General features: G+C 43.1%; 1 protein-coding gene across 1 annotated transcript in view; it reads left to right on the top strand.

Annotated features, from left to right (window-relative positions):
* The window catches only part of LOC308327995 (AT-rich interactive domain-containing protein 5B-like), a gene marked incomplete at both ends in the record, with an annotated part of 85,478 nt that extends 67,166 nt beyond the window's left edge, over nucleotides 1-18,312 (top strand). The window contains 4 exons of the mRNA XM_080781666.1: nucleotides 7,636-7,838; nucleotides 9,562-10,051; nucleotides 16,854-16,906; nucleotides 18,211-18,312. Coding sequence (XP_080637792.1) covers nucleotides 7,636-7,838; nucleotides 9,562-10,051; nucleotides 16,854-16,906; nucleotides 18,211-18,312 — 848 coding nt within the window. The remainder of the gene's footprint in view (nucleotides 1-7,635; nucleotides 7,839-9,561; nucleotides 10,052-16,853; nucleotides 16,907-18,210) is intronic.
* Between the last annotated feature and the right edge of the window lie 649 nt (nucleotides 18,313-18,961).

Raw genomic sequence — 18,961 nt, forward strand, 5'->3', positions numbered from 1 at the left:
GCTTCAGCGTTCCTTCAGTAAAGAGGCCAACAGCTAATTGGTACAGTTGAGAAGTCTTTTTTTTTTTGTGTGCGCCTCACCTCAATTGACTTCACTGCTGTTGAGAGTGTGCTCAGTGTGGTGGTGTAGAATTTCTGAAGTCTTGAGTGAATTATTCATGCTTGCAAGTCTTTAGATAAATCCTTGGACGATAGAACAAAAATCACCTTGTACTGTATATTCAACCGTCAGATTATAAAGAATGGGTCTTTTATAATGGCACAATCGCTACAGAAACGACTCATCCAAGGGGGGGGGGGCACTTTTCAGTTTTTAGACTTTTGGTGAGAGGTGTTGTTGAAGCATATCTGCATTCATTAGCTCATTTTCTTCTGGGTCCCTGTGGCTCCACTGTGTCGCGTTGAGCCATCGGTACCCGTCCAGAGCAGTCTCTTAACCCATTTTGGACTGAGGTCGATAAAAAAAGGCTTCTAAAACTTTTCTGAAAAACCCAATGTTTCTATGTCAGTGGTGGTGCTCAACCTTTTTCATGTCAAGGACCCCCAGAATTATCTCTATTGGGCCACGGACCCCCCCATCTCAAAATATGTAGTTCCAGGGACCCCCCCCCCAGAAGCAAATATTTCCGTTAAAAATGTTCGCTCTGAAATATTATATTCAATGATTTGCACCACATTTTCACAATTTTTCCAAAACAGCAGAGCCACAAGCTCGTAGCGCGACACTCGGTGGCGCGCTACGAGCTTGTAGATCTGCTATTTTTCAATGGCTAAAATATAGCAATGTTTAAAACACCAAAAGGGGTTCCCGCCCCAAAAAAATGAGTTAATTAAAGTTTTTTCATCATCAGTGACACCAGCTGAATCATAATGAAAGAGAGTAGAGGAAGCAGGCCTGTGTTTTAATTCAATCGGAATTCAAAATAAATAAATAAATAAACACAGATAATGGTGTACTATTATATAATCTAGGTTTGTACACATACACACACGCACGCACGCACACACACACGCGCGTGCACGCACATGTGCACACGCACTTGTGTGTGTGTATATATATATACATATATGTATCAGACAAAGTTCTGTCACAAAGCTTGTAAGACCCGAGTGTTCAAACTGGATCCAAAGATCAAGTTGTCAACGCGGCACATCTCAACAGCTGACTTCCATGCCTCTGGGGGGGGGGGGTGCTCCGTGACAAGGCATGATGAATTCACACCCGAGGGAACTGTGTGTGTGTGTGTGTGTGTGTGGGGGGGGGGGGGGTGGGGGGGGGTGTGTGTGTGCGCGCCTAATCTCATATACTGTACCTCTGCAACTGCTGCATTGTGCTGTACGAGTATGTGACCTATAATGCACACACTGTCTATTATTCTGTATGAGGGTGTGCGTGTGTCTGTGCACATACTGTATGTACAGTATGCCTCCAGGGTCTTGAGAAGGGTCAGAGAGAGCCCTCTGGTCACTTCAAGTGGGTGTGAGCGACCCAGTTAACCCATTCTGACCTGAGATCAGATTCTAAAAAAAATGTCTTCTACATCCTGACGGTTTTCATTCTGACCTGAGATCAGGTTCTGAAAAATGTCTTCTACATCCTGACGGTTTTCTGAAAAAGCCGTGTTTCTATGTGTCAGTCGTTCTTCGGTTTTTCAAAAATAGCAGACCTATACAAGTCTTGTAGATCTGCTATTTTTTCAATAGCTAAAGCATGACGTAACGCTGACACCAAAAGGGGTTCCCGCGCAAAATGGGTTAAGCACCAAGTACAGAGGCACAGGCCTACACATAAATATAACTCATTTGGGGCAGATGGGAACTGGGTGACTTGATATAAACAACCATTTTGGCACAGCATAAGTCTTGAGAGATCACTTTGAAGGATTTCACTTTTAGTGGAAACCTTGTATGTCCCAAAAGTGATGCTTTTCAGGGAAATGGAATAAAGAACCTGCCCAGGCTGCCAATATAGTTATTATTGTTAATAACCGTCATTGGTTAACCCATTTAGGCCTGACCGTAAAATAAATAAATAAATAAAAACGTTTGCCCTGAAAGAATATATATTCAAAGATTTGTGCCGCATTTTTGAGATTTTTCAAAAAATAGCAGACCTACAAGCTCATAGCGCGCGCTATGAGCTTGTAGATCTGCTATTTTTCAATAGCTAAAGTATAACATGATGCTTAGTTGAAACACCAAAAGGGGTTCCCGCCCAGAATGGGTTTTTAATTATTTATAAATAAAGAAAACCCCACAGGCAGATATACTGTAACCACTTTCAACCACTATACTACTGTAGTTCCACGCTGTGAGCTTTGCATGACACTGTCAGTATAAAATGGGGCCTTCATTTATGGGGAAAGAAAGAAAAAGAAAAGATGAAATATGGTATGGCGCTCCCCCCCCCCCCCCCCCCCTCCTGACAGCAACGATATTTTTCCTGTATGAGTCACACGACTGCCACCAATCATTGCTGTATTTTGCTATGCATACTGTATACGTGTATGTACTGTAGGTTCAGAAATTCTGGCCATTCCTGATTCTCTCTCTTGTTTTCATTTCTGGATGACTTTTCTCTTATACGGTGCAATGATGTCACAAGGAGGCAACATCATCAGCACTTCTCAACATCCGTTCAGCTGCATGGAGAGAATTGAGGCTTTCCCCCATTTGACCTTGTGTGTGTGTGTGTGTGTGTGTGTGTGTGTGTGTGTGCATGTTTATTTCCTCACATGCACATTGCCCACATTAATTAGGCAGTGAATGGTCTCTTTAGTGGAGCAGCGTCAGGCTTTGTGCAGCAGCGTTTTCGCAGTGAATTCCGCATTATTTCCGATGCGGTGGAATGTGTGACCTGATGAAATATGTAAACAGAGCCTGGGCCCGAGTTACGTAACTATTATTACCGTGTTCCGTGTGCAGTGCGTGGTGTTAGGAGAGGCTATACAGATATAGGTCCACCCTGGATAATATTAAATAAATACATGAAATGGCAACCACACTGAGGGCATGAACTCAACGAGACCCACTGCTGAGTTCTGGTTTTGGACACGGGCAGTGGTGGACAGGAACTCGGAATATTTATTCGAGTACTGTACTTAAATAAAACAGTATTTAAGTACCCATCCCACAAATTGAGTATTTGTATTTTCGGATACGTATGAGTCGCCACCCTTCAAAGACCAATATTGCACTTTTTTTTTTAACATTTACTACCTTTCCGCTTTTTAGGAAGGGGAAAGGTACTGTAGATTATAAATAATATATCGACATTTCTAGGAAGGGGAAAAGTACATTATAAATAATATCTGGGATTTATATAGTGCTTTTCCAAGAGAGAACAAAAAAAGGAACTGTCCATCCATCCGTCCATCTTCAACCGCTTATCCGTAGTCGGGTCGCGGGGGCAACGGCTCCACCAGAGCGCTCCAGACTTCCCTCTCCAGAGCAACATTAGTGACTTCCTCCTGGGGGGATTCCGAGACGTTCCAAGGTCCAGTGAGTCGATGCGTTTCCTCCAACTGCGCCTTGGTCTGCCCCCGGGGGTCTCCTCCCAGTGGGACGTGCGTCGAGGACCTCCCTAGGGAGACGCCCGAGAGGCATCCTAACCAGATGCCCGAACCACCTAAGCTGGCTCCTTTCCAGGCGAAGGAGCAGCGGCTCTACTCCGAGTCTCTCTCATGTGACTGAACTTCTCACCCTATCTCTAAGGGAGATGCAGCCAGCCACCCGTCGAAGAAAACTCATTTCGGCCGCTTGTATTCGCGACCTTATTCTTCATGACCATCGGTGAGAGTAGGAACGAAGATTGCTCGGTAGACGGAGACCTTTGCCTTTTGGCTCAACTCTTGCAATACCGCCCCTCTGCCGCTCCGATTCTCCGGCGGATCTCCTTCTCCGTCCTCCCCTCACTCGTGAACAAGACCCCGAGATACTTGAACTCCTTCACCTGGGGGTAATGCCTCATTCCCTTCCCCGGACTGCAGGAAAAATACAAAAATAACGAGTTGTCGAATTATCAATAAACCTATTTCAAATATACAGTAATGAAAATGAGCAAATATTATTGTCCGCTTCAGAACTGCTATTTTCACTATTTTTTTCTGAAAATGTCTGGAAAATCTTTGAATTATTTTGGGGAAAAAGTCAGAATTTCAATAGAGCAGTGCACTGTGTAATTTGTACTTACTTGCTTATTAAAGGCAAGCACTTCAGTACTTTCAACTCGGTGTACACATTTGACAGAGCAACTTTCACTTAGTAGTAGTAGTTGAGTATTATTTAACCGGGGGGTATCTATACAATTATACAAAGTAATGACTTTGTCCACCACTGGATATGCGGTGCGCTCGTCGTCTGAACCCCATGCTGGAATGGAAACCAGCTCTGTGCGCCTCAGGGCTGTCCATATCGACTCTGATGACTCACGTGTGTTATGATGAAAAAGGGTTGATGTAATATCTTAATTTTAATGAGAAATAATGAGAGAGAGAGCGAGAGAGAGAGAGAGAGAAAGAATGAGAACTTCGAACACACCCCACGCTGTGCTGCGAGTGATGATCGCAACGTTGAAAATGTGTTTTTTATTTAATACGAAAAAGGGATGACAACCGCCGAGCAAGAAATGACAAATGCCCTTGTAATTTTTCCCCTCCCTCTCTGCCGTACTGTAGCTGTTATGGAAATAATAACACGATATGAGAGAGAGGCTGCTGAGAGTCGCAATCACTTTTACCCTTTCTAATGACTACCTCTTAGCTCCATTCAGCTGCAGTGTTATTCTAACGTTTTCTTGATGGGGAATTTGATCTGAAAAAAAAATAATCACAGAGGCCCCCCCTTTGGCAGGGAACAACCTTGGATAGGATTTAATTGTCATCGCAGATGGAAAGAAGGAATGTCGAGGCTGTGAAATACATGACTGAACTTGGCTCATTTGAAGTCTCTCTTTCTTCCTTTTGCTCTCTCTCTCTTTCTCTCTCTCTCTCTCTCCCTCTCTCTCCCTCCCTCTCTTTCTCTCTCTCTCTTTCTCCCTCTCTCTCCCTCTCTCTCTTTCTCTCTCTCTTTCTCTCTCTCCCTCTCTCTCCCTCCCTCTCTTTCTCTCTCTCTCTTTCTCCCTCTCTCTCCCTCTCTCTCTTTCTCTCTCTCTCTCTCTCACTCTCTTTCCTTTGTGCTTATCTCATGTTTGTGTTGCCGTGTCAAGGCAAGGCAGTCTGCCAAGAAGTTACATTACAGTCACTAGTTGACATGAGCGTGGGTGTACAAAAAGGACTTGGAGGGTTTAAATACTTTATTGTGTGCGTAATGTGAACTGAGCAATTATATCTGCCTGCCTTTTCAAACAAAGAGCTCCTATCTAGGCAGGTTCATGTGGTTCTAATTAACAACGGTATAAGCTCTCTCCGATGCGAGGGAGGGGGGGGGGGGGAGGGAGCCCAGAGGTATAATAGTGCGATGATATCTGCGGTGCCATAATAATAAAACTGTGCTTGGAAAACACCTTCTTTTACTATGACCTTTTTATTCCATTGTATTCACCCCCCGAGAGTGTTAACCAATGAGGTATTTTAAATATACAGTAGTCCTATAACGTGCAGCTATTGCACTTGAGAATGAGATGTGATGATATTGGGGGATCCGCTCGTAAATTAGTCCGACAACGTGGCTTATCGCATGCAGCTGGAGTTCTAGGGACGGGGTTGGTAATGGGCGCGAGTCGGAACCAACGCACCGTTGGAATAATGCGCATAATGATGCTTATCCATGATGACGTGTGCCAGTAAACGACTGCATAATACTCAAGTGTTTGAACAGAGTATGTTGTGCTTTTCCATTACCGTCCTTTGGTTAAAACACAGATAAATGCATGCGTAAACGCAGGCTGGTGTAAAGTGTTGCCTGTTATGGGTTATGGGTTTTTTTTTTAATGTCACTAGGAACTGCCCCCTGTTCAAAAGGGATCTATGGACGTGTTGCTATCGTGGATATATCTCGTTAAATATCATTCCCCCACACAGCTAGTTTAGTTTTTTATTCCTTTGAGTTGAGCTGTCCAGATTGTATCACACTTGCTGCTTGACATTATACCCTCGCCTTCCCTCTTAACCACTTAAAACCTATACTGTACTGTACTGTACTTCTTTGACTGGTTTCCCCTCATGAGATGTCTTTGGTGTCCTGCATTTTCTTTTTTGCTTTTCACCAAAACTCGCCTATCTACAAGCTCACAACACGTCGCATGTAGACATATACATTTTGACGAGTTATATTATATTAATATTATATAATATTATATATTATTATATTATATTATACTGTAACATGTCCATAATAGGGACTCTAGTTAAAAGTACATGTGTCGTTTGATGTAGTCTTTATTGTAAAAAAGTTATATAGCAGTTATATAGCAGTCAACGTATCCATTTGGGTTCATTTTCCACCCTTAAAAACTATTAGACACTGGCTAAAAAGGCTCGTAAAACCGCTACCTCTCCAACTTAGGAATTCCACATTTGTTGACTGTAAACTTCACATACGCTCTCGCCCCCTCCTGTTTTTGAGCAATTAAGTTTCATTCCATTTCTTATTACAGTTGGAAATGACACGGTGCTGTCTGTTCTGACAAACGCAAATTAACTTGCCATTCCACTAAACCAAAGCATGAATGAAGGCGTTGCCAAGTAGAGCACGCTGCCAAGAGGCTGTTTTCAAAGGATGGAAAATTGAAAAGCTGCCAAATACGATGACAATAAATGGGAAACACAGGACCGTGGGTGTTTCGGTGTAAATGATTATCAGCAGTGAGTTTCTGTGTAAATGATTATGAGCAGTGTGTTTCTCAATGAATTATTATCAGCAGTGTATTTCTGTATGAATTATTATTATCATCAATGTATTGCAGTTTAATGTTGCTGTTGGGTGGAAACCTTGCTTGTCCAAAACCGTTCCTTGTTTATTATTCTAAAGAAAGGCTACAAGGCTCGAAGATGTGCTATTTTCACTACTTTAGTTTTGCATGACACTCTTGTATGATTAAAGGGGCATTCCACTCATTTTCAACATTTTACTATGTCATTAATGTACCTTAGCTGTTGTGTGGAAATAATAATAAAAGTCCCCCCCATTCTGTGTTTCCTAGAACTGGAGGTCTGAAAAAATCAATCATTAACATGGTGAAGTACATCTTGATGACATCATCAAGATGTGATTCACCATGTGAATCACAACAGCTCTAAGGTATAATAATGACATAGTAAAATATTGAAAATGAGTGGAATGCCCCTTTAAGTAGGGGGGTGCATACTTAGTTTAGACTAGTCATTGGTTAGACATGGGTTAAGGTTAGGTTTAGGTGTGCTGCCCCGTGTGGGAGGTTAGGGTTACTGCACCCTTAAGCAGGGCATTCATTTACCAAATCAAATATACAAATTTTAAATATGGAGGTATGTGGTCTCTGTCCCAACGGCAATGATGAATGACCGAGCAGTGTGCCAGCGTAAATGATTATCAGCAATGCGTTTTTATAGTGTACATGATTATAACAAGCAAATGTGTTTTTCTGTGACTTATCGGCATGTGTTTTCTGCAGGTGTGTGTTCTGACATCAACCTGCTCTTCTTCCTTCCCTTTTCAGCGCCAAACTTGAAGGGACGACCACGTAAAAAGAAGCTGTCAATCTTCCAGAGGAGGGACTCCCACGGTCAGGCTCAGTGTCAAGGTCAGAGGAGGGACTCCAACGGTCAGGCTCAGTGTCAAGGTCAGATGTTGTCGGCGTCGTCAACGGCGCTAGTGGCAACACAGGACCCCTGCAGCCCAGAGAGCAAAACCCCTACCAAGGTAGTCACACACGCACGCACACACACACGCACACACACAAACCACACACGTGGTACTGCGTACCACATTGTTATAGCGCAGGGGTGGTGAAAGTCCCCCATTACCGCACTTGTATCCTGCGGTGTCACTGCAGAGGTCACTGTGAAAGTATTCTTTTGTTATTTCTTTAAAATTGGGAAGAAAACATATGTGCCATAATAATCTCCCCGCTTACCGCTTAACAGAACACAACTTGTGTCCCCTGTTAGAAGTTAGAACGCCAACAGGAATGAATTATGTTTTGGACAATTGTGAGGGGCATAATGGCATCTTGGCGAGATTTACAAATGGGATTTGTATGGTGGCTATACATCTGTGAGCTCTTAAAGGGAAAACAAAGATGAATGTGAGTTTTCTTGGGATTTTGGATACTTCTTCTCGTGAAACATTTAAACAGAATTCTTTGAAAAAGATTCATTCATAATGCCAGGAAATCATTAATGGGTTTTTTTTCTCCCCCCTATGATTGCAAGCGAATAGCCGCTTTGGTGCATGAAATAAACTTTTTTGTTTTAGTTTTTCGAGTGGTGCAACCACTCCCAAGGAACGGCAATGTCCGTGTTCACCTATGTGTTGGTTCACCTAATGAGCACCAGTATGACTATGAGTACCAGTAGAGGCGCTGTTGTGCCAGAAACAGAGAGAGAGAGAGTGCTGCCCTGTTGCCTGCTAATGAGAGAGAGAGAGAGAGAGAGAGGGAGAGAGAGAGAGAGAGAGAGAGGAGGGGGGGAGAGATGGGAGTTGCACCACTCAGTTCACACAGGTGTGATTTTTAGCTAATAATTGACATTTAACACTGTTGTGGCCCAAGATATTGTGAAAATCAGTTGATTGTACAAAACATAACTCGGGTGGATCAAATCATATATGCGACAGTTGCTAGCATTCTCTTTGTGTGTAACTTGCTTGTCATTCTCTCTTCTATACGTGAAAGAACATGTACAATGTAAGGATGAGATTGTCTCTGATAGCTGTCATCTAATATTGATAGAATTAAACTGAAGGGAGAATCCAACCTGTGTTCACATCGCTGCCTTGAGCAGTTACTTCAGAGTCTGTAAACATCTCTGGGAGCTGATAAAAAAAACTACGTCTAATCTCTAATGACATGACCGGGTCTTGTAGCTTCGTGGGGAGAATAACTATATGTGGAAATTATGTCGATCTTGTCCTCGTTTGTACCCAAGTGTAATTTTATTTCTGCCTATTGGCCAGTTCCCACTTGTAAAAGAGACGCAGTCTCAATGTGTTTTACTGGTTAATTAAAAAAAATCCAAATGAACTCCGTATCACAAATCATGTGTGTCCAAGATGCATTTAACCCATTTTGGGGCGGGAACCCCTTTTGGTGTTTTAAGCGTGTTATAATTAAGCTATTGAAAAATAGCTTGTAGGTCTGCTATTTTTGAAAAATCGTGAAAATGTGCCTCAAATCTTTGAATATATATTCTTTCAGAGTTTCCGTTTTAACCAAAAATTCTTTGCTTCTGGTGGGGTCCCTGGAACAACATGTTTTTCAGATGGGGGTCGGTGGCGGATTACATATCATTTTTGGGGTTCTATTGAGAACCACGTCAGGCCTAAATGGGCTAAAGATCTGTTCGAGGGGAGAATGGTCACTTGGTTCAGTGTAAGTATAACGTCCACTCACTCACTGACTCATTCCCTTTCTCGCTCCTCGCAGGTCAAACCCAACTGTAAAGCAGCTGCAACCAACGGCAAAATAATAACCCCGGTGGCCAAACCCAGAGCCGGCAGCGGCCTCAGCAAGAACCCACCAGCCGAGGAGAAGGAGCGAGGCAAGGAGAAGGAGAAGGAGCGAGGCAAGGAGAAGGAGAAGGAGCGAGGCAAGGAGAAGGAGAAGGAGCGAGGCAAGGAGAAGGAGAAGGAGCGAGGCAAGGAGAAGGAGAAGGAGCGAGGCAAGGAGAAGGAGAAGGAGCGAGGCAAGGAGAAGGAGAAGGACAGAGGCAAGGAGAAGGAGAAGGAGAGAGAGAAGGAGAAGGAGAAGGACATCAGGGAGGAAAGGAAAGAGGGGAAGAAGGAGGAGAAGAAAGAGGACGAAATATCGGAAGAGAGCCGAGCGGAAGAGCAGGCTTTCTTGGTAGCGCTCTACAAGTACATGAAAGAGAGAGACACGCCCATAGAGAGGATCCCCTTCCTGGGCTTCAAGCAGAGTGAGTACAGTAGGACAGACAGTTGGTTTTCTCTGAATCACACACTGCTTTGGGCTATATGCTATGTGGAGCATGGGCCACCATTCTTTATTCAAGTATTCTTTTATTGAAGTTTGCACATTCAAGGACAGACAACAGATGCATGACAACAAATACAGAACAGATATACAGAACCGAACAACACCACCAGTACCAGCTCAGCATTCATGTATAGAGTATACCATTCTAAAATGCAATGTAAAAAACCACAAGTTGCATATTAATTAAATCAACTATAACTGAAAAAAAATGATGGCCAATGACTAAGGGGCCACGATTATTTTTATCAAAATAGTAACATTAGCTCTGTTTTAGGTGGCCTGGGTTTTGTACACAATAAGATATTCCGTTTTTAATGAACTCAAATTGATAAATGAATGCTGAGGATTTTTACTGTGTGCAGAAATACAAATACAAACTCTCCAGAATAACAAGAAACGCACAAAGAAGTCTCCAGATCAGCTACTACTCTTTCTTGCTTTTTGCTAAAAGAAAGAAAATAATAGAAAGAGAAAAAAAGAAAAAAGAAAAAGAACATTCTACTTCAGAGTTGAAGTAGCATAAACAATAAAGTTTCCATGAGGAAAACTGTGACCCCATTACAGGACAACCATGTTGATTTATTCATTTATCCATTTTTACAATTGTAACCAAATAGACCCATAGTCCCCATTTGGTTACATTTCATTTATACACTCTCAAGTGAGGATAGTCCATTTGGTTACATTTACAGCATACACTGTTACGTGAGGATTTTATTGTGTATTCTTTTTCTGATTTATTTATTTTTGCCTCACCACTAGGCCTGCATGTGAATGAATGGCTTGAGTGAAATATAGATGGCAGCCAACTGCTGGCAGTGGGCCCAACGCCCCTACATTACACACTCTCCAAATTAAACTGCAAATGTACAATCTGTAGCGATAATAAACTATAAAGGAGCCATTGTCAACAATCGAGTAAATCACATCCGGCCCCTTTGGGGGGGAAGAATACTTAGGGCGCTGGCATCAGCGTACATTGGGTTAGCTTTTGAATAGAGCGGGTGAAATGTGCTCACTCTTGTCAGAGGGATTTTCACAGTTTTACTCCCAAGTAATGTCCTCCTCCCGACAGTGTCAGAGGAACATCATCGACATGAATGGGAAACGCGTCTGGTCGAGATCAAAGATTCCTTACGTGGGCTGGATAGTCTCATATGTCTCATAATATGGCACCCGACAGTTTGTTCACTTGAGTAACTTTACCCTCCCTCCCCGATTTCAGTTCAGCCAAAATCGATTTGCATTTGGAGACGTTACCCTTAATAACATGTCCATTTGTTTCAAGTGAGTCCGAACTGTGCTGTGATCTGTCGGAAGAAGTTACACAGGGTTAATGGATCAAAATACAGGACATGACATGTAAACGAACCAGAGAGGAAACGGAGAATGAGACGGAGAGATGGAGGGGGGGGGGCTGAGTTACGTCTGCTGTAGTTAACGATGACAGTTTATAGCACAGTAAAACTCATTATTCTAAATTCTCCCAACGTGAGCTGTATAAGCTGTGGTCTCACTGACTTGGCTAACCTCGCTCGAGGTATTTTGACAATCCTGTCATCTTGACTTGCTAAAATGTTGCTGCCTAAGTAGGTCATTGTGGTTAAGCTGAGAGGGGGAAAAGAGAGAGAGAGAGAGAGAGCATATAATACTCTCGGTATGCTTTAGTTTTATTTGCTGTGTCAAGCTGTGAATTATTCTTCGCCGTATGACGGTGTCAAGGTGCCGAAAATAGCCCACTGTACCTACAAGATCATGACGCGTCGCATCGGCGACGTGTCGTGAGCTTGTATATCCCATTCTGACCTGAGATCAGATTCATACGAGGTTTCCACTGGACACACACTGGTCTGATTAACCCATTCTGACCTGAGATCAGATTCTAAAAAAATGTCAGTCGTTCTTCAAAAATAGCAGACCAGTGGCGCGCTACGAGCTTGTAGATCTGCTATTTTTCAATAGCTAAAGCATAACATGACGCTAACACTAAAAATGGGTTCCCGTTCAGAATGGGATATCGGCTATTTTTGGCGCACGGCAACCGTCGCATGACCGTGCCATATTGTGGTGTATAGGCATCGGTTTGGAACGAGTCTTATTTGTACGTGCCAACTGCTTTACATACAGGACATGCTTTGAATCGCTAAACCGGAGACATCATAAGCAAAGGCCTCATTAAGTGGGGGAATCATGCTGTTTAAACTTCGTCCTTGGCAGCCGAGTGCCCATCAGCACATGTAAAAGAGGACTGGGGGGGAGAAAAGAAAACACATCATAATTAATACAACAAATCCTCAGATGTAATCAGCAGCAGCATTATTATTATTTATTTTTTCCACGGGATTCCTTTAAAAGAGGCTCTGCATTAAAAGATTAAAGCGAAGCATTTTTTTTCTCCCTCCGTAATGGAAATTGAAATGATCTTATTTCGGTTTCGCTGTAGTTTAAGAGCGCTATAATCTTTAATGTAGTTACTCTGTAGAGTGTTGAGCAAAACCAACACAGATGGTTGAATGAACTTAACTGATCTTTTGTTTGGATGAAGCTCAGCTGCCATTTAAGACTAAAATCTTAAAATACTTTCTGATACAAAGCACGGGCTGAATATAATACAGGCTTTAAAAGAGTGTTGAGCGCACGCACACACACACACACACACACACACACGTATATACGTGTGAGCCACATGGTTACCAAGTCATCAATCCTCCCCCTTTCCTTTATTTTAATGGCTCATGAGTTTTAAAACCTTCTTCATTCTTTTGGGCCTGATGTGTGCAGCGCGTCCTCATTCCGTATAGTAGCCTCGTTGAATTTATATTTCACTCCCCGGCCCCCGAAATGCATAAAACATCAAAGTATAGCAGAGGTGCTGAAAGGTGCTGATCTGAGACCAATTGGGCGTCTTAACTCGCAGTAATAAGTCATTCACAGTCAGCTGATTCTTAACCCATATCGACCCGAGATCAGATTCTTAAAAAAAAAGTCTTCTACATCCTGACAGTTTTCCGAAAAAGCTGTGTTTCTATGTCGGTCGTTCTTCGACTTTTCATGTCGAAGTGCGCGCTATGAGCTTGTAGATCTGCTATTCTTTCCAACAGCTAAAGCATAATGCGACGCTAACACCAAAAGGGGTTCCCCGCCCAGAATGGGTTAAAGGGATGTGTCATCATACCATTTCACATCCCGTCGCAGTATTAGGCCTGACCTTCAAAGTAACACAGGTGCACGGCACACTGGTAACGGCGTCCACGTCTTGCCCTGCTACTCCGCGAGCCACTTTGAAGGCTATACTCGAGCGCTCTGCAGGTTGACTGGTGAAAGAAATGGCTGATGTAAACCTTTCTCCGCCAACTCCGTCCGCCGTTATGAAGCTATACGTGCGCGTCGTCGCCGCCGTCGGGCAGAAACCTTTTCATAATGTTCACTCAACACTGTCAACTTTTCAGGAAATTAAAGAAAATAACCTTTGTTCCAATGGATTATGTACTCACACAAACGAATAAATTTACAATTTACAATTTAGGCATTTAGCAGACGCTCTTAATCCAGAGCGATTTACATTAAGCAAGAACAGAAAGCATGGGGAATACATCACATAAAAACATTTATCATGAAACATGCGTAAGCTAAGAAAGTAACAGTGGAATATCTATAATGAAACTATACATATAAGCTATACATCTATACTACTATGATATACATTATGTACTATGACGTGCTATGACTACATACAATGCACTTATGCTGTTTACATAACATGCTATAAGTCTGTATCAAATGCTATCTAAGTCTACAGAATTGCTATCTAAGGGGGTGGATAGTATGAATAGTATATATGACTATTAGTACCAGTAGGGGGCGCTGTTTGCCAGACACGGAGCGAGAGAGATAGTATTGCACTGTTGCCTGCTAATGAGAGAGAGAGAGAGAGAGGAGGGAGTTGCACCACTCAGTTCACACGGGTGTGTTTTCTTTCACTCTGTGTCAATTATCTAATGTAATCCTGGGCACTACACTCCCTCTGCCAACCTGGGGAGAACAATGGTGGACGTCCAAGACGCTTCTTATCACCTGGCAGGACGAAGCACATTGAATGAACTCGTTATTCCTTCCAGTTCCTTTCCCCTCCCATCAGGCGCCCCGGCTGGCCAGGGTCGAGGCAGTTTAGAGACCAGGATTACTGCATGTTTTTTGTGAGGGTATACCTATACCTATACCCTAGGGGACACGGGGAGAACATGGTTAAATATTTATAAACTGACAAGACAGACTTAGTCTCGCATAGCCAGATGCTTGGATATCTCCACCTATCTCCGCCTATACCAATCGTCTGGATAATACGTATCTAAATTCATTTTTAAGTATGCGCCTTTATCGCGTTTACCATACCGACAGAATGCCTCCGCCCCAGATTAGGAATGACTGCCCCTCCGTCCTTTTGCGTTGGTTCTGCAATTCCTTTTTGTTTTCTCTGAATCTTTCTCTGAATTGTTACCCCCCCCCACCACCTCTCGGCTTTTGAAAATGAGCAGATCTACAAGTTGAAATGTGTAGAAACAATGTACAATGGGGTCTGCCCTACAGCGATGATTCGCACACTGGATCAGAATTGAGACAAAATAAATGTTGTTGGAGCTATTGGTTGTGGTTACAGAAAGCAAAGTGTGTGTGTGTGTTGTTTCATAGCTTCTACTCGCAAGCTTTACGGCTGCCTTCTCCTACAGCTGGCTGGCCGCAGGAAAAAAAAACAACCAAACAAGCAACAAGGCTTCCCGCATACAAAACTGCATCATTATCTAAATCCTCCCAACCGTTCCATAACACTGAACAAAACGGTTTCGGAAAGGAACATTCGTGAAGTATACGTGGAGCTCGTTTTCCGGTGATTCATTGTGGAAATACACAATTTTGTAGAGAATGAAAGCACGTTTTAGTGGAGTTTGCTTAACAGCTGCTCCCATCGGCAGAGCAGTGGATAGAGAGGCCGAGGGAGGAGGTAATGGACGAGTGAATTAAAGGAGGTAGCGTTGGGGTAGAGAGGGTTTAGTAGTAGTGCTTGAAATGTACATTTCGAATGGCCTCGACAAAATGAAGTACTTCGCAGGAGTGTGTGTGTGTGTGTGTGTGCGTGCGTGCGTGCATGCGCACCTGTGTATGTGCTTTAGTGCTTGGGCTTGTGAAACAGTTTCCAATTTGTCTACTACTTCTGGCCCCATTGCGAGGCGGCATTGTGTTTGCTGTTTCGTCGTCCTTATCTCAGTGATAATTTCCCCCTGCCGAACAGAGGGAATTAAGAAAAGAACTCAGAAATAAATGACAAGGCTTCTAAAGGGAAAAGGCACATTCTCTTCATTTCCTTTATCCGCGACATTTCTCCCAGTCCCTATACTCTCTATTGTGGTAATTACAGTCGACGCATAACAAGCTAGTTAAATAGACCCGTCTCTATGCAGTTAGAAGAGAGCACAATACATGAGAGCTCCGGGTTCAAATAGAAAAATCTACCCATGCTCCTTTTGTTATTCTACCCGTGCATTGACAACAGTCGCACAGAAAGAGGGAAGAGGGAGAAAAAAAAATCAATGCTGTCAAATGTGGAGATAGGAAAATGTCATTTTGACAAATGCAAGGCTTTGTGTACGCACAGATTGAATTTTGATGGATTTCTCCCCAGGCGAGGCCTCTCTTTCCTTATTTATAGATCTTCATATAACAAATGTTAACCTATTTAGGCCTGACGTCGAAATAAAACAAAACGTTCGCTCTGAAAGAATATATATATTCAAAGATTTGTGCCTCATTTTCCCGATTTTTCAAAAATACCTACAAGCTCGTAGCGCGCCACTCGGTTGGCGCGCTATGAGCTCGTAGATCAAGTATAACATAATGCTTAGTTAAAACACCAAAAGGGGTTCCCGTACAGAATGGGTTAAACAATGATGTTACAGAAAGCAGATACAAATGTCACCGGCACGAATAAAAAGAGTCCATTGTTTACGCTGAATTAGCTGCTTTTTAAAAGATAAGTCAGATATTTGAAGCCTTTTAACCGGAGCTTCATCGGTAGGCTATATCGATGAGAATTTGATTACCAGCACAATCAAACGTGTTACACAAGACTCATGTCCATTATGATATTGCCTGCCAAAGCTTATTTTTGCGTGGGTAAATCTGTCGCGAAAGGCAATTTGCATTCATTCAAACGTCAGTTCTGACACGTCACCGAGCCCTCTCTCCACTCAACATACCTCCAGGGCTAGAGCTGAGCGTTAACACATTTAATTGTCGGCACAAAGCATCTGGTGTGCTTTCCATCACACAGTGGCTTATTGTACAAGTATGCCATGTTCATTTGCATCTTTTCAATTTCGGCGACAGGGGCTTTATCTGCGGCTAATGAGTTCCTATTTTCCCTGTGTTTGGTGCCGCCGATTTGTAAATCTACACGGCCGCAAAGCACAGGAATATAGATAACATAATGTAATCGTCACAAATGCACAGTGCCTCTGTCTGTCTGTCTGTCTGTATCTCCGTCTGTCTCTAAATCTGAATATCTACTTGTGTCACTGTCTGTCTCGTCTAGCTGTCTACGTACAGTATGTCATCTAGCTTTCTGGTGTGACGGTCTAGAGTCTAGACTCTAGATGAAATAACGTATTATGTTATGTGAACGTGTCCTCACAGACCTTGACTGACTTGTTTATCCCGTTTTCCCACAGTCAACCTCTGGACCATGTTCCACACTAGTCAGAAACTGGGAGGATATGAGTTGGTAAGTATTCACACATGTGGCATTGTATTTTTCCTTGTTCATCAGGGTCCCCTCCTCCCTCCCTCCCTCCTTCCTTCTCTCTCTCTTCGTATTCTCTTCTCTCTCTCTTGCTTTTTCAGTCTTTACCCTTTCCTGTCCTTCTCTACTCTTCTTCCACCCCTCTCGCTCTCTCTCTCTCTCAATCACCATTTTCCCGAGGAGAACATTTTTTGTTCAGGACCACATTTAGCAAAAATGAGGCCGTTGTTTCGAATTCGAACCCCCTCGGAGTGGAAAACACATGTTCTTGTGCTCTCCACTGGGCGAAGAGGAAATTGGTCAAATCGGTCATATTTTCCCATATTGGAGTCTGTAAAAATGGACTACACATTCATGTGTGCCCACGGGTATGCACGACATGCACGCACACGCACACGCACACGCGCACACACACACACACACACACACACACACACACACACACACACACACGAGAGGGAGATGAGGCGGGTGATGGAGAAAAGGGAAAACGGAGAGAAAGGAAAAGAGAGCGGAATGAGAGATGCCATTTGACTTGGCAGCACTACCTGTTACTTGTTCACTCACTATTCATGTTTTCAAGCGCAGGAGGAACAACGTTTGATGTTGCGGAGTCACAAAAAAACACATTGCCAAGTCCCTGTTCTTTCATTAGCTGAGCTGGTAAAATGTCATGCAAACAGACAGCCCAGCCAAGCCAAGCCATAAACAGGACACAGCTCATGTAATTGGCACTCGTATTCTTTTTATTAAAGCCGTTTCTATCTGCTGCTGATTAGGGTGCGCTTCATGTCGAGGCCGTGTTAGCTTGGCAGCACCCCCCCCCCCCCCCCCCACCTCCACCGTAGGTTTATACGTTCGCTGAATGCCACTTGTCATTCTTCCAGCAAAACCAGCCGGCGCAGAAAAAGGTCATAAGTGTTAAGGTCTTAAGTGTTCAGTGTTATGGAAGAGGAGGATCAGGGCTACAGTATTATTATGCCGGTAAACGGCTGACTAATGTTTTGTTTGTGTTTATGTTGGAGCACGGTGTTGCATTTATGATCTCCCGCTGGAGTAACTGGAACATCGTGACTCAGTATAACTTCCCTGAGAGACCTGGGAAGAAATATGCCGCTGATTAGACCACCACAAAACACACCCTACGCTTTTGTTGTCTTCTTTCTTTCTTTCTTTTCTCTCTCTTTCTTTCTCTCTCTCTCTGTACACTATGTCTCTCTTCTCACCATTGGCCTAATCTGTTCTCTTTCTCTCTCTTTTTTTTTGGGGTCTTTCCACGCCTCTAGATCACGGTGCGCCGACAGTGGAAGCATGTGTACGACGAACTGGGAGGGAACCCCAGCAGCACGAGTGCTGCCACCTGTACGCGCAGACATTACGAGAGGTGAGTTATCATACATGAATATATATTTCTTCTTTTTTCTTTTTCGTCAACGTACTATTATTTCCCATACGAACTGTAACATATGTAAAAAAAATATATATATATAAATCATATAATATAGGCTATACATACGTAGGGCATTGTGAAACGCATCGTTCAACATTTCTTTGAGATATTTCTATTCACAGAGGAAGCATTGCAATTCAGTCTCGTTGTGTGCAGTATATGTTTTTGTTTAATATACTGTGTATTTATACATGCAGTATACCATTCGCACAGCCTGTGGTGGATTAGGGGCTGCACACAGCTGTGCTAAATGAGTGTTCACACTCATTTTATTCATCAACGTTGATTCAAGGTCTGGATTGAGATGCATATTGATCTCCTGGCGCTCTTATTAAGGTGTGCGAGTCGATGCGGTACAAGTGCTAAAAGCGCATTTAGAACATGCACAGACCCAGCCCCAATAACGCTGGAAAAGGGATTCAATTGTATAATATCTCTGGGATTGATTGATTCCGTCTCGCCCCCAAAAGAACCGATTTTTTTTACCGTCTGAACTCCCTCCAATTGAATAGTTTTTGATATTCATTGACCTACATAGATGTGGTGTGATTTTAGACTCGTCGCTTGGCCAAGAATTGCGTTCGTGA

The sequence above is a fragment of the Protomyctophum bolini genome, assembly GCF_963924005.1.
Source record: "Protomyctophum bolini genome assembly, chromosome: 14".
In the NCBI taxonomy this organism is placed as follows: domain Eukaryota; kingdom Metazoa; phylum Chordata; class Actinopteri; order Myctophiformes; family Myctophidae; genus Protomyctophum; species Protomyctophum bolini.